We start from the raw sequence: 14,838 nt of genomic DNA on the forward strand, positions 1-14,838 counted from the left end.
TCTGACCCTCCCCCGTTCATGCTCTGTCTCTCTCTCTCTCCCTCTCTCAAAAATAAATAAACATTAAAAAAATTTTTTAATTTTTTTAAACGTTTATTTTTGAGACAGAGGGAGACACAGCATGAACGGGGGAGGGTCAGAGAGAGGGAGACACAGAATCCGAAACGGGCTCCAGGCTCCGAGCTGTCAGTCCAGAGACTGACTCAGGGCTCGAACATACGGACCGTGAGACCATGACCTGGGCCGAAGTCGGATGTTTAACCGACTGAGCCATCCAGGCGCCTCCCCCCGAAAAAAGGTTTTTTTAATGAGAAAGTAGGCCACGACGATGTGGGTGCGGGGGGAGCGAGGTATCGGCAGGCGTGCCCCCCTCCGGGGACGGTCTAGAACCAGCGTCAGAAGCCCACCCGCGTTCCTTAGCTCGGGGCCCCCTTCCACATTCAAAGCCGGTTGAATCCTTCTGCCTCCCTTCACCACTTTAAGGTCCCTTGTGATTACGTTGAGCCCACAGACGAATACAGGACAACCAACCTTGAGAAAGGGAGAAACGGAGACTGATTAAAAGTCTTAACCCCATCTGTAGCCTTGACCTGCACCGCCTCGCCCCTGCCCCCCGCGCCCCCGCACTGATCTCCTCCCTCCATCCTTGCGTTCCTGCCACTTTGACCACTTGGGCCTCAGGGCCTCAGCACTGGCTGTTCCCTCTGCCCCAATGCTGTTCCCTAGACACTCACAGTGTTCCCTTCTGACTCTCTCGTGTCTCGGCTCGTCTCCTCATTTCCCTCCTCGATTATCCCCCACGTCGCACAGAGACTTTGAACCTGCTGGGCAGGGTCTCAGCCTGCTTCTGCTGCCTTCCTCATGGGAACACGAGCTCCACGGCGAGGACGCCTTTTACCTGTTTCGGTCACGGCTGCACATCTACGGGCCTCTGGCCACACAAGCACACACTAGGCGTGCGGTGAATGTGGGCTGCTTGAATTAACAGAAGGGCCGGGGCCGTGAGTGGTCAGCTTAATTTCCCCCCGGCTTCCAACTGAGGGTCTTAAGACTCGGGTCTGGCTCGTCCCTTGAGACCTTCACCCGCCCGAGACGCCACTGCCTTTCCTTCCGCAGCTTGGCGACCGGCAACCTGTTCTCTGTTTCTACAGATTTGCCTATTCTGGAGACTTCGTATAATACGTTTATTTATTTATTTTGAGGGGTGGGTGGGAAGAGGGGTGGAGAGAGAGAGGGAGAGGGAGAGGGAGAGGGAGAGGGAGAGGGAGAGGGAGAATCCCAAGCAGGTTCCGTGCCGTCAGCACAGATCCCGACACAGGGCTCGATCTCCCGAACCGTGAGATCATGACCTGCGCCCAAATCGAGAGTCAGATGTTTAACCAACTGACCCACCCGGGCGCCCCTCTGGGCAGGTCATATAGAGTCGTAGGATCCGTGGTTTTTTGCGACCGGCTTCTCGTGCCGCGCATCACGTCTGCAAGGTTCATCGTGTCATAGCTACGTCAGTGCCCTTTTCAGTGGCCAAACGATAATCCGTGGTGTGGACGGGTCACGCCTCTCCTGCCTGCCCTTTTATGGTGATTTTAATGCGTCTCACTCATTTTCGTGCTAAACGGACGCTGCAGCTCGACTCTGCACCTGTGTTGGGTGAGGACGCTGTAAACTGAGGCAAGGAGATGGTTAACGCAAAATGCCGGGTAGGGGTTCCCTCCGGGCTGGTGGGAAGGAGACAGACTGAGGGGAGGGGGCCGCACAGCCAGCCCCGAGGAAAGGGGCCGTGGCTTTGGGCTTCACCGAGGTGCCGGGCCCGCGCTCGCAGATCCCTTCACGGGGAGCACACCCCCGTCACCCGCCCTGCCTGCTGGGTGCTCGGTCCCGAATTTAACAAGGGTTTCGAGATGGGCGCGGAGGTTTGAAACGTGCACGCTCAGCGGTGACTTTGCAAAATAACGGATGTATTGAGATCCAGTCCACACAGCGTAACATTTACCGTCTTACAGAGAACGGTGTGATAGCATTGAGTCCAGCCAGCTGGTTCCAGAACACGGTCCTCAGCCAGCAGAAGGAGACCCGCGTCCGTCAACAGTCACCCCCCCACTCCTCCCCCAGCCCCTGTCAGCCACCCCTCCACCTTCTGTCTCTGCGGACTTTCCTGTCCTAGACACTTCTTGTAAATGGACCCAGACAACACGTGGCCTCGTGACTAGTATCTTTCACCGAGAATAACGTTTCCGAAGTCACACGCGTTGTGGCACGTGTCAGGACTTTGTCCCTTCTCGTGGCCGAATGCGCCACATCTCCTGGACGCCTTCCCGGTGATTTTCCGCTTCCTCGTTCGTTTCAAGGGGATGACGCCGCAGCCAGCGTCACCGTCGGCTCCGGAAGGACCCAAAGGGCCTTCACCTCCCGCTGGGGGCTGCACACGTTTCTTCTGGACGCGTTCACGGCCTTTCAACCTCAGAACCTATGGTTCCAAAGCAAAGCTTCCAAGCAGTCTGTGGAGTTGGAACTGTTTTCGCCCTCTGGACCCGGTCGTGCCGGGCTGACCCAGGCAGAGACCTTTCCGGCGTCCCGGCCCGAGCCCGAGGCCGGGCCCTGGTCTTGCGGAAAGGGCGCCCGCACGAGGAGGAAAGCACCCAACGCCGATCTGACGGGGGAGGCGGCCTTCCGCGGATGACGTCACTCGGAGAACACGAGTCTCGCTTCGTGTGATTTATTTACGTGAAGAAACCCACGTACGACGCTGAGTTTTCAATGGCTCTGTCGAAGTGATGGTTTTTCCTTTCTTCGTGAGAGTTGGAAGGTGGTAAACAGCTCCAGCTGTAAAAACTCAAGGCAGAGGTGAAGCCAAGGTGGTTATTACACAGAAGGGCTGAGGGGGGAGGGGGGCTTGGCCCTTCTACCCTCTGAAACGAAAATTACTCTCTGCCACAATGTGCCACGAACAATTACCCGCTGTTTATTAATTAGCCTCTGTTAAAAGCACCGCCTTTCCACGAGAAACTGTTCCCTCTCTAATGTGAACACTGGCCCATTCGTGTTTATTAGAACAACGATGTCCCATGTGGTCCAGGCTCAGCGAGGACTCCACTGACACATGTTTTTTGAACGACACATTTTACGATTGGAAATATCTCCGCGGAGGCCCAGATACAGAGCATGACTAGTTGGGCACGTCAGCCCCACGCGGAGTCCCCAAAGCCACCGGCTGGGGTGCGGGGCCTGGCCCGCGGGGGCCGCCGCGGAACGGCCCCAGGGGCGGGTGTTGGGAAGGAAAGGGGGACCCCGACTCCCCAGTGAGAACCGGACTCTGGGGAAACACGTACCACAAACGGCTCCGTCTCTCGGGACGCCCACAAATAAATGCCTTGGCCACCGCCAGGAGCAGGCGGGTGACCGTCGTGCCAGCTCGCCCTCTGGGGCTCACAAGGAATCCCAGAAAGGGTCCCAGACAGAGACCCCTCTGCAAGCAGCGCCTCTCACGCGCCCACCCTGGCGACCAGCATCGTAGGGCTCGGCGGTCAGGCGGATGAACCCCGCTCTCCTGCCCCTCTGACGTGCCCCTGCGCCTCCCAGCGCGGGTCTCCCGTCCATAAGGTGCGAACAGTTGCAGTTCCTGCCGCACTGTCGCGAGGGTCACACGGCGGCCTGGCCCAGGAGCCCCGGCACCGCCCGCGCTCCGTCACGGCAAGCCAGGGACCGCCATGGGGCCAGTTTCTCTCTTGCCGCTGTCACCCCCTGCCCCCATCATCCCGCGGAGCCCCCACCCCCCCCCCCCCCACCTCGAGCAAGCTGGCTTCCTTTTCCACACACGATGCAGCAGGGGACCGGGTGCTTGCTCACTGCCGTGTCCCTGTCATGTGGGCCCGGCATTGGCGGCCTGTGCGAGTCGGGACAGGTGCAGGACAGGGCACGCGGCCTCCGGCACTCAGAACGGGTGACGTCTGGTAAGGTTGCCCTCGTCCCCTTGGGCCTCTGGACCGAAATCAGATCTCAGAGCCACTTTCTTCGCACTCGGTGCTTTTCATTCATTCGTGACTCGTTCTTTCACTCACTGAGCCCCACGCGAGCCGGAGATAACCCTGGGGCTTTGTTGAGCCGCCCTGGAGGCTGCAGGGGCAAACAGCCCCTGGTAAGTTCCAGGAGTATTCCGCCTTCCGGGGGCCTCTGGCCACGTCAGCGAATGAACGAATGAGGGAGCGAGTGAATGCTAGGTCTGCAGCTTGGTCCCAGAGCCGTGGCCTCACGGAGGGCAGGGGTGCACCCGTGAGAAGACCAGGGCAGGTCCGGGGCCAGAGGGCGGGGCCTGACTCTGGGAGCCCATTGAGACCTGGGGATTCCGTGCGCCCTGAGCCTCCCAGGAGCCCTGGCCTGGCCCACTCGCCCTCTGGGTCTGGCCAGCCAGTGAGCAGCTCCTCTCCATGACTCCAGCTCAGAGTCCCTAGAGACAGACCTGAGGGGTCAGAGGGTGCAGAGATCCCTGCTGATGACAGCTGCCACAACCCGGAGGGGCCAGTGGGGTCGGCGTGCAGCTCTCTCCACAATACCCCTGGCTCGGTGGCCCCCAAATTACACATTAGGAAACTGGGGTGCCCAGGAAGCTGGGAGACAGACTCAGGGTCCCAGAGGGAGTGGGGTCTGACTCGGCTAAGGCTCTTCCTGCCTTCACCCTCCACTCGGCTCTCTCGGCTCCCCTCACCCTATACTTCTGCTGTTCTGGAGGGGTGGGACCGGGGGTCTGTCCCATGAATGGGGAGCCACTCAAGGCCAGGACCCTGCCCCAGGCCAGGGGGGTCTGTGGACTTGCCTGGGCTGCAGGGGGCGTGGGGCTGGCCCCCTTCCTTCACGGGAGCTCCCTCCAGAAGGCAGGAGGCAAGGACAGGGGTGGGGTGGGATGCAGGGGGAGGGTGGGGGGGGGGCCGGGGAGTGGAGCTGGACAGCAGCAGGCCCTGTGCTTCAGGCACCAGAGCGGAGACAGGCATGGGTCCTGCTCCCTTCCAGAGCCCCGCGTCAGGGCACCAGCACCCGGGGCAAGGGCAGGAGGCCCTGTCCTGGGAGGGAGGACTCATGACTGATTCCATCCACCTCCCGGGTCCTCAGCAGGGGAGGTCAATTTTTGCCTTCCCCAGAGGCGGTCCTGGTCTCCACCAGCCAGCCCCTCCCGCCCCCATTACGGGTTTAGAAGTAGCAAAGGGGTGTAGGGGAGGGAGTGTCCCCCTGAGCATTTCTCGGTCGCCCCAGTTCCCCTCCCCAGATCCCCGGCAGCGGCAGTCCTGCCCAGAGCAGTGCGTGGTCTGGAAGTTTGGCTCAGGCCATGCCCCCTCCCCTTGGTTCCCCAGCCCCAGCCCCTCGGACACCACTCAGCGGGGAAGAGCACCACAGGGGCACACCCTAAGGGTCCCGCCCCGACGCGCCCGCCGCCGGGACACTCCAGCTCTGGCCGCACCGGATCTCCCCAGCACCCGCAGCGAGGGGAGGAGGAGGGAGGCGGGGGCGTAGTCCCCCTTGGGAACTCAGCAGGGACTCGGGCCCCTGTCGCCGGTCTCCGCTCCCTGGCAGCCCCAGGACCCTCCCTCTGCGGGGCCTGGGGTGCCGGTGATACCGCCAGAAGAGCTGGACCCCGGCGTGTTAAGCCTTCCTGCACCCTGGCCCCGAGGAACCCGAGAGAACGGTCAGGGGAGCAAAACCCAGGCAGGGGCAGAGAGGAGACTCCGGCCGCCGAGCTGGGCCTTCACACCACCTGCACGGAGCCCCGGGAGGGCAGTTCGGGGACGCGGCTGGGGACGCACAAGGCAGGACCGGCCAGAGTTGCTCGAGGGCAACCCGGGGCTCCTGGGCACCAGCTCTGAGCCTCCTGGCGCAAACGCGCCCCAAGGGGTGGGCTGCGTGCGCAAGCCCCGCCTGGGGGCTCCATCCATCGGTTCTCCAACCTGCCCTCCATAAACCTGTGGGAGGGGCCCAGGATTTGGCCCCACTTCACAAATGGGGAAACTGAGGCGGGAAGAAGCAACCCATCGCAGCTTTTTCAAGGTTACAGCTCTGGTGTGTCGCGCCGGCAGGAGCAAAGGCGACATTTGGTTTCCAAACTAAGAGGGTCCTTGTTGTGGGGGCGGGGACCACGGCGGAGAGGACGGAGAGGAGGGGGCTTTGCAAGCCGACAGGTGAAGGGGCGCAAGCTGACCTGGGGAGTCCGCTCAGTTATCCGGGCGCTGCGTCACTGTCCTTGCCTCTGGGGCTTTGGGGGAAGCGGAGGGCGGGCGGGCGGGCGCCCACCCAGAGGTTCCCGGGGTTCCGCCTCCGGGAAAGCGACTCGGCTCGCGGTTTTCGTTGCTCCCCGGGCCCTGCCGGAGCTCGGCCGGAACCGGGAGCAAGAGGAGGCGGCGGCGTCTACGCGGGCAGCGTTCTGCGAGACCACCGCGCCACCTCCGCCGCGCGGAGCTCTGGGCGCTGCTGGGCACGGGCGCTCGGTGGAACGAAGCTGCTCCCGGCGCGCAGGCGGGCGGCCCCGGGGGTGAGCGCGGCGCCAAGTCCCCGCTCCAAGCGGCGCGGGCTGAGCGCAGGGCTCGGGATCGGCGCGAACCCGCAACCACGTTCGTTGGCGGATTTTGAAAGGTCTGGGATGGAGAGAAACGGCGAGGGAAGCCGATTCCGTTTGTGGCTCGCGCGGCGGTAGCCGGAGTCCGCGCGCAGCTGCGGGAGCCTGGCCGCTTACCCGCCGCTCGGCCGGGCCCCCTGTGCGCGCCGCGGAGGAAGCCGCATCTGGGGGCTTCCTGCGCTCCCTGGAGAGAGCCCGTTTGGGCCAGGGGTCCTGGGACGGAACTCCGCCCCAGGGAGCTCAGCTGGGGAGTTTAGGCCCACAGCTGCAATCTCTTGCATGAAAAACAAAACAAAACAAGACGAATTTCTGATTACGCCCCGCAAACGCGCAGACGCCTGCGCCTGTGCCCCTGAGGGATAGTTGTCCCAGCCAGGGCAGCGAAATCTCCCGGGACCCTCCCAAGAGGCTGCCCGACCGCAAGGGACCCAGTCCTCCTGCCTCGGGAGGAAGTAGGCTTCCAAATACCTGGGGTTTGTTGGAAATCGAGTACATGGCTCACATTCCTGGGAAGCGCTGGCCGCCAGCGCCCCAACACAGTCAGGACCCAGTCCAGAGAAGGGGCCGCCTGTGCGCTGAGAGCCGCGTAGGGAACAGCCTTGCCACTCCACGGGCGAACTTGCCGGGCCAGAGATCAGGGCCTGTGTCCTCCGTCCCCTAAAATTAGCCGGCTCACAGCTGGTGCCCCTGGCCTTGGGGTGGGATGAAGGGCAAAAGGGGGCCTGAAACATTAACCCCAGAGTTTTGGGAGGCTCTTGTGGCCCCGGCCGGAGCTGAGGCGCCAGGAGGAGGACAAACACGGCGGAGGCTGTGCCCCGCAGCCCCAGCATCCTAGACCAAAGGCTCCAGCTAGCTCTGGGCCCTGCACTGGACCGGCTTCTGCGTAGGGTCTCCGCTGAGTCCCCTGCTGGGTGCCACCTCCGTTTTCTCTAGAGTGGGAATCAAACCAGATGGTCCTCCAGCATCCCAGGCCTTCTGCTGCTCAAGTCTGGGAGACGTCTCCACCCCATGTGGGGCAGGAGGATGTGCCCAGAGAGGGAGACCCTCATCTCAGCCCGATTCAGTGTTCCCGTGATGGGGGTGGGGCAAGGACGGGTGGTCTGGACCCTTTGGGGGCAGTTCCGTATGTAAACTGAGGGAGACGTGCTTTTATTCTGTTAAGCGACTCAGAGCTTTTCTGAGCAGGAACTGGAGGTCAAAACCTGACCGGGAATCCAACTGAGCCCCGAGGCTGAGTGCCTGAAAGCCCAGGGCCAAGTTTCAGGAGCGCAGAGAGAAACAGGGAGGGGGGAAGCAGTGAGAATCGGGGCCCATCCACCTGCCCGGTCCTGCCTCCCAGCCCCAGTGGGGCTCCCTGGGGCCCCGAGGGCCTGGGCGGGTGGCTGGGTGCCGGCTAGGAGGCCAGGGCCCTGCACTCCAGATGCACACACATCACAACGCAGAGCTCTCCGGCAGTCGGGCCTTAAGAGCTAGCACGAAGCACGGGTCCTAGCCAAGCAAAGGGACCCTCTAGTCGAGGACAGAGTGAACCCTGGGAGCACGCGAGAGGCGCTCCTGGGCTTCTCGGGGCGTCCCGGAGTTGGGGACCCCCCTGCTCGCTGCTTACGACAGCACTGAGGACTGGCTTGCTCGCCCTCTCAAATCGGGCCCTTTCCTGAAAGAGTGCATCCGATCCTGGGTTTCCAGCTACACCTCCCTGCTTGTTGGAAAGGCCCCGGTGGGCAGAGCTCCTGGCTAAAGCCGGACTTCAGGCTGTGGCAAAGACTGGCGGGAAAAGTCCTCTATCAAGGACCCTGGACCCCAGCAACAAAGCCGGGTCCTGAAGGGTGTATCCCTGTAGCCCACGGGTCACCAGCCTCTGACCATTGGGCCCCTTGGCCCACGGCCGAAGCCCGCGTTGCAGTGTCCCCTGTGCCCGGCCTCGGTCACGGGAGTCCCTGACGCTTGGCTTGCCTTGCCTCGAAAACTGCCCTCCGACTGTTTAGTGTCCACAAAACGAAAACTGCCCTTCTTCTAGTGGCCCCCGCCGGCCCATACCTGTTCCCCCACGTCCCCACATGTCTGCAGGGCAGGGCTAGGATCTGGCCTGGCCTCTGAGCCCCCCTTCTTCGCCCTTTCTCTCTGCAGGACTCTACAAAGCCTGACCTGTTCTCGGTTCTAAATCTGGCCACGCGGGGGCAGGGCCCGGCCAGGCCAGGGCCATGGCCTTGAGGATGGTCGGCCCGGGCAGAACCCTTGGGGGATGGGAGCCAGCGCTCTGCACCAGGGGGTGCCAGCAGCTAGGCTCTCTCCTGGCCATCCCTGACCCCCCACTTCCTTCTCCCCAGGCAGGCCCTGAGCTGCGGGCCCCCACCCCCACCCCCAGCCCAGGGCCCTGGAGGAGGGCAGGGAAGAAGCAGCTCACGTCCTCCTTCCCCAGACCCTGCCAGGGGTAACATTCCCAGAGTCTAGAGAGCATCGTGGCCCAGAAGATTTTAATCACCTTCTGAGCTGAGCTAGATGGCCAGAGTGAGCTGGGGTGCCCCAAGAAGAAGGCTGGGCCTTCCTAACCTTGGAGCCTGCTGGCCACCCCCAGGGCGGGGGGGAAAGGACGCCTGAGCTGCACTGGGGGTGGGGGGATGGAGGTGGGGGGAAGAACCGCAGGTGAGAGTGCTTCGCGGGCCTCGGCACCCACTTTGCGAGGGGGGCTCCAGGCGTGGGGAGAGGGGGTCCTGGGGTGCTGAGGTCTGAGGGTGACCTCGTGTCCTCTTTGGCCAGTGGCACCAGGCAGGTCCGGTCCATGGGCTGGAGCCGCCTCGGCTGGGTTACAGGTGCCCCCCTTCCCCTCCGGGTGACCCCCTCCCCTGGGACTGAAGTGGGCTAGGAGCCTGCTAGGGGCCGCGGCAAGGCCCCAGTCCCCCACGGGGACCACCCATCATGATCCCAGAGCCTGGCAGCCAGGCCAGGGACCCCCCCCCCCCCCGGCCCCGGCAGTTCTCCACCCAGCCCGTGGGGACAGAGAGAGTGTGGGGTGGGGGCGACAGGCCCTGGGACGGACCGCAGGCAAGGGGACCCGGCCGCCGGTGAGCTCCCCGCGGCGCCCAGAGGAGCAACACTCACCTGTGGCCGGAAACAGCAGAGGCTGCCTTCAGCGAGAAACAGAGCAGGGAAGAGAGTGCCTTCTCCGCCTGGGGCAGCAAGCGGGGCTCGAGACTGCGCACCCCGAAGCCCGGGGAGCTCAGTGGGCGTTGGAATTCAGACAGGGAGGCAGCTGTGGGCCGCGGGGGCGCAGAGGCCCAGCTCATCCCCGCCTCTGCCCCTGCCAAGCCCTGCTCCGTTGAGCTTGCCCGCCCGGGGTGGCCCGGGCCACCGGAGGGCCTCTGCTAGGACCCCAGGGTCTCGGTGTTAGCTGTTCCACCGCGGCGACTTCACCTCTCTTCCGTGAGGCTCGGAACGCAGGTCTCGGCGGAGGCGCCCCCGGCCTCGCTGCACAACAAATGGGGAGCGGCTGGGCGAGAGCCCACCCGCCGCAGCGGAGACCCGCATCCGAGGCTCGGCCTCTGCCCTGCTCGGGCGGACTCTGGGACGGCTCCCGGTGCAGCCCGGCAGAGCTCCCGCCCGAGGAAGGGCCGGGGTCAGCGCCTCCTTCCCCCCCATCCCCCCACCCCCATTTCATTCTCGAATCCCAGACACCCTCGAATGAGGAGTTCTCAATGTCCCCCCCCCCCCCCCCCCCAGGCCCCTGGCCCGGACATCCCGCCCGGCCCTCCGCGTCGGAGGGCCGCCCGGCCGGCCGCTCCCTGCCACCTGCTCCGCCGGCCTTTCCCGCCCGCGACGCACCTGGGCCGCGAGAGGCCCCTTCCCCGAAGGTGGCCCGGCCCGGGGTAGGGGGCGGGGGTCGCGCCGCCGGGTACTCACCTGGGGCCGGCGGGGGCGGGAGTGCGCGGGCGCGCCCCTAGGGCGGCGAGGTCCGGGGACGCCCCGGGGTTCGGACGGCTGCCCCCCGCGCTGCGTCCCCGGTGACCGGCGCGCTGCTCTCGGCGGCTCCGCGCGGACCGAGGGCGGCGGGTCCGAGTTTCAGCCGCCCGCCCGCCGGGGCTGCGGCGGAGCGCGGAGCGGGCGGCGCCGCCGCTGTTGTTTTCGAGCCGCGAAGCCCGGAGCGGCGGCGCTGGGGTGGGGGGCGGAGGGGAGGGGCGGGAGCCGGGCAGGCCCGAGGGGGGCGCGGGGCCCGGAGGGGGCTTCGGAGGAGCCGGGTTCGGCGCGCGGGGTCCGGACACCCCCTCGGGCGACGGCGGGCCGGGCCGGGGGGCCGTGGGGACAGGAGCGGGCTGGGGCGGCGGCGAACGCGAGGCTCTTTAATCGGTAATAAAAATGCAACAAAACGAAGCAACCCAGCCAGACCCGCGTCCGAACTCTCGGCGCGCGCGGCCCCCGTTCTAGGAAGTGGCGGCGCGGACGCGGCCCGGGCCGGGGCGGGAGCAGCCGCGCGACGCGGCGCAGGGGAAGGGTGGGGGGGGGGGGGGAGTAGTCACCTCGCCTCCGGGGCCACCTGGGTCCTTTTAAAGTGTCCGGGGTGCGGGCCCCGGGCGGGAGCGCCGTGCACAGAATGTTTTCTTAAAGGGCCAGTTCCGAGCTGCGCCGAAAAGGGAGGGGGGGGGAGAGGGGGCGGGGGGGGGGGAGAGATAAGTGAGTTGAAGACCGGGAAGGCCGAGGAGAGCCCCCCAATCCCGCGCCGAGGCGGCGGCGGCGACGGCGGCGCGACGATGAGGATGATGAATACATTGCAAAGTTTTTTTGGCCCCGGCGAGGGGTGTCAGATTGAGTGCTCTGTGCGCATGTGCGAAGGTGTCCAAACTGACAATGCTGCGGAGATGAAGATAGTGTGTAGCCGCTTCTGGACTCGAGGAGGAGGAGAGAGATTCCGCGAGCCGGCACCATGCGATCCAAGGCGAGGGCGAGGAAGCTGGCCAAAAGTAAGTCTCCCGCGCTCGGCCGCGCCGCGCCGCCGGGTCCGGGCCGCGGGGCCGGGGCGCCCGGGCCAGGGGTGCGCGTCGGGGCGCGGCCGGCGCGCCCTGGGCTCCCGGCCCTCCGATCGGCCGCGCGGCCCCGGGGGCTGCTCCGCCTCCCGCGCTCCGGGGCGGCCGGGCTCGGCGCAGAGGCTCGGGGCGCCCGGGCCGCGCGCTCCCCGAAGGCGCCGGCCCCCTCCTCGCGAACCCCCTCCCCCCCCACCCCCAGTGTCAGGCGCTCGGGCCCGGGAACCCGAGGCGCGCGGTGGGGGCCGGGGAGGGGGGCGGAGGGGGAGGGCTGGGGGTGGAGGGGAGCGAAAAGCGAAAGTTAGCGAAAAGTTGACGAAAGGGTAGAGCAACTTTTTCCTCCTCGCTCGCTCTCTCCCTCTCTCTCTCGGAGTGGCTCTCAGTCCTGGTCAAATCATATTCCGGGCTTTTGAAATAGTGGGCGCTAGAGCACCGCCTTTGGCGTCCGCCAGCTGGGCGCAGAGGAGGGAGACCCCGAGCCGGGGAGGGGGCGGAGGAGGGGGCGCGGGGCCGGCGTCCACCCCGCTTGGCGGGCGCAGGGGCAGGGGTGGCGGCGGCGGGACAGCCTCGGCCACTTGGGGAGCAAAATGGAGACTCTTTCCTGGGCTTGGAGCTGCGGTCGGGAAGTTTATTCCCGACTGGTGCCCCCGCGCGGGGGGCGGGCGCTCCTCCGTGGCCCGGGCAGCCCCGGCGCGGGTGCCTCCGGCAGGAGGGTCCCCACCCGGCCGCCTTCCGACCCGCTGCTGCTGCCGCCGCCCTCCGCCCCGCTCGGCCCCGCTCGGCCACCCGACCCCCCCCCCCCAGCCCCCCTGCCCCTGGTCGCCCGGCACAGCCTCGAGGCCCGGCGGGGACACGGCTGCCCCCGGCGACGCTGCCCGGTCCCCGGTCTTACTTTCTCTTTCGCTCCGTCTCGGGCCGAGCCCCAGGCTCCGCGCGCCCAGCCCGCCGCCGGCCGGGTCCTCGCCGCCGGCCCGGTGCGCCCGGCCGCCCGCCCCGCCGCGCCCCCCGCGCTCCGGCCGCCGGCACCTTCGGCCGAGAGGCCCGCGGGCCGGGGATCGCGGCCCCGGGCGGAGGGCAGGTGGGAGCGGCGGCGCGGCGGGGCGGGCGAGCGCGGCTCCCGAAGCCCGGCCGAGGCCCGGCTGCAGCGAAGCGGCGAGCGCCGCGCGGAGAGGACCCGGCGCCGCCTGCTCCCGCCGCCCCCTCCTCCGCCGGCCGCCCGCCCACCCGCGGCAGGGGCGCCCGGCCCGCTCCCCCTCGGGATCCCCGCCCGGCCACCAGGTCGTCCAGCGCGTTGCTCTGCGGCCTGACCCGGCCGGACCCGGCCCAGGCCGAGCCTCAGCGCTCGGCGGCTGAGCCCCTGAGCATCAGCCTTGGTGGGCCAGAAACTGCCCACACTTTTCGCGAGAAGTTCTGCTCGGTCGACTGGGGCAGCCCGGCTCCCCAGGACTGCGCCCCGGCGGCCCGGCCGGAGGCCAGGCACCCGCCGCCCGCCAGGGGGAAAAGCAGCTCCCGGCTTCTGCCGGGCGCCCCTGGAGTCCCCCCGGGGCTGTGCGGGGCTCCTCCTCGAGGCTCCCCTTTCCAGCCCGTCTCCCCTGCCCCGCGCTCAGAGCTTGGGCCTCCTCCGCCTCCTGTGATCTCTGGCCCCTCTTGGTGCGAACAAGGCCCCAGTGTTTCCTGGCTGGTTGGTCCAGGGATGTGCCTGCACTACCTGTGGGCCCGTGGGCCGTGGGGTGTGGGTGTCCCCGTGCTCGTTGGGGTCTGTGCGGGAGCGCAGCGGGCTTTCTCAGAGCCTCGCCCCTGGGCTGCGAGCTGCCCCCTCGGGCTCTCGAAGGGGCCGAAGCTTTGAGCGAGAAAGTGGAAAGCGCGGCGCTCTCCCTGGGCCTTCGCCGCAAGCGAGAGGCCGGCTCAGTGCCCCCAGAGCAGCCCCGGGAACAGCCAGCGTCCCACGCCCCTGCGGGCCACCCATCTGGCCTCCAGCCTTTCTGTCAGGTGGGGAAGCCTGCGCGGCCCGCTCCCCTCAGGACCCAGAACGGGTTCCTGGCAGCGTCCCGCGGCGTCCCTAGCCCTGAGGCCAGGGAACCAGACCCCAGGGTAGGGCAGAGCCCAGGTTCCCCCTTCCTGGGAGTCCTTCGTGAGGAAGAGCCCAGCACAGCGCGTGGCTCAGGCCCAGACCCAGCTGGAGCCCACACTGGGGCAGGAACTGGAAACCCCTCTCGGCCCTCCTCAGGAAGGCGGCCGAGGCAGGCACAGGGCCACGGCTGCCTGCCTGACACAGGGCCCTGGATCCGCTGAGGAATTTCATTTCACTGGACAATATTTTAAGCAGATGTGGACGTCCCTGGGGACCTGACTCCATTACCTGAATGTGAGGCAGCAGGGCAGCCCCAGGGCGGCCGACAGAATCCCCCCCCCCACCTTCAGGCCACCTCCCGGCCAGGGTCGGGGGGCTGGGGGAGGAACGAGGGGTCATGGTCATCAGGCCAGCGTGCAGGGCTGGGCTGTGCCTGAGGCCACGTGGAAGGACAGCCTGGTCAGCGAGCGTCAGTCCCTGAGTCGGAGCGCGGGGGCTGCCTTAGAGGGTGCGTCTGGGGCCGTGATTTCGTGTGTGTTTCCCGGGACCCCACTCCAGGGGGCTCCCCTGCTGGGGCTGCTGGTAGCACCTTTACTGAGCTGGTAGCACCTTTGGGGCCCACGCCGGGGGCTCCGAATGGAGCTTTCCAAGGGCAGAGGCCACTGACATGCTCACTGTCTCCTCGATGTGAGCCCAGACAGCTGCGGGCAGAGTGAGGACCGGGGGTGGGGGGGGGGTGGCGGTCCGCCAGAGTGCCCTCTCGCTGGCCAGGGCACCGCTGGCCTGCGGGGAATCGCAGGCGTCCCTGCCCTACGTTTAAAAATGAAATGCCTAACAAAAGCTTTGTGTTTCTGCCCCTGTTGGGAGCCAGGTGAACAGGTGGGGGTCGACCCAGCCAAGGTGCCCCCCTCCTGACCTCCTGCTAGCACAGCTGGGGGACCCCGTGCAGGGGAAGAAGCGTCCCCAGAGACTGTCGGGCCGCCGCGGCCCCCGTTAGAGCGGCGCCTGAGACCTGATCCCCACGGGCGCGATAGGCTCCTAGACCCCACGTATTCCGGGCCTGGGGTTAGTGTCCTCCGGGCGCCCGCCGCCTAGCCCCTGGGGCCGACCTGGGGGGCCCGCTGCCTCTGCCCGACGCCCAACTTGGCGCGTCTCGTCTG

The 14,838-nt window shown here is 66.7% G+C and overlaps 1 protein-coding gene and 1 long non-coding RNA gene across 7 annotated transcripts in view; one reads left to right on the top strand and one right to left on the bottom strand.

Moving 5' to 3' along the window:
- Positions 1-1,964: 1,964 nt before the first annotated feature.
- Positions 1,965-11,094, bottom strand: LOC123597069. 2 transcript variants are annotated; one of them, XR_006711940.1, is made up of 3 exons: positions 10,493-11,094; positions 9,695-10,060; positions 1,965-2,820 (listed from the first exon to the last, which is right to left on the bottom strand). It is a non-coding gene; the product is annotated as an uncharacterized LOC123597069 (long non-coding RNA). The 2 variants fall into 2 exon arrangements; XR_006711939.1 differs by lacking the exon at positions 10,493-11,094 and having other exon boundaries at positions 9,695-10,482.
- A 242-nt stretch (positions 11,095-11,336) lies between these two features.
- Positions 11,337-14,838, top strand: part of PRDM16 (PR/SET domain 16) — a 315,820-nt gene continuing 312,318 nt past the window's right edge. For all 5 annotated transcript variants that reach the window (XM_045475378.1, XM_045475380.1, XM_045475379.1 and 2 more), the window contains exon 1: positions 11,337-11,547. In XM_045475378.1, coding sequence (XP_045331334.1) covers positions 11,511-11,547 — 37 coding nt within the window. In that variant the 5' untranslated portion in view covers positions 11,337-11,510. The remainder of the gene's footprint in view (positions 11,548-14,838) is intronic.

The sequence above is a fragment of the Leopardus geoffroyi genome, chromosome C1, assembly GCF_018350155.1.
Source record: "Leopardus geoffroyi isolate Oge1 chromosome C1, O.geoffroyi_Oge1_pat1.0, whole genome shotgun sequence".
NCBI classification, from domain to species: domain Eukaryota; kingdom Metazoa; phylum Chordata; class Mammalia; order Carnivora; family Felidae; genus Leopardus; species Leopardus geoffroyi.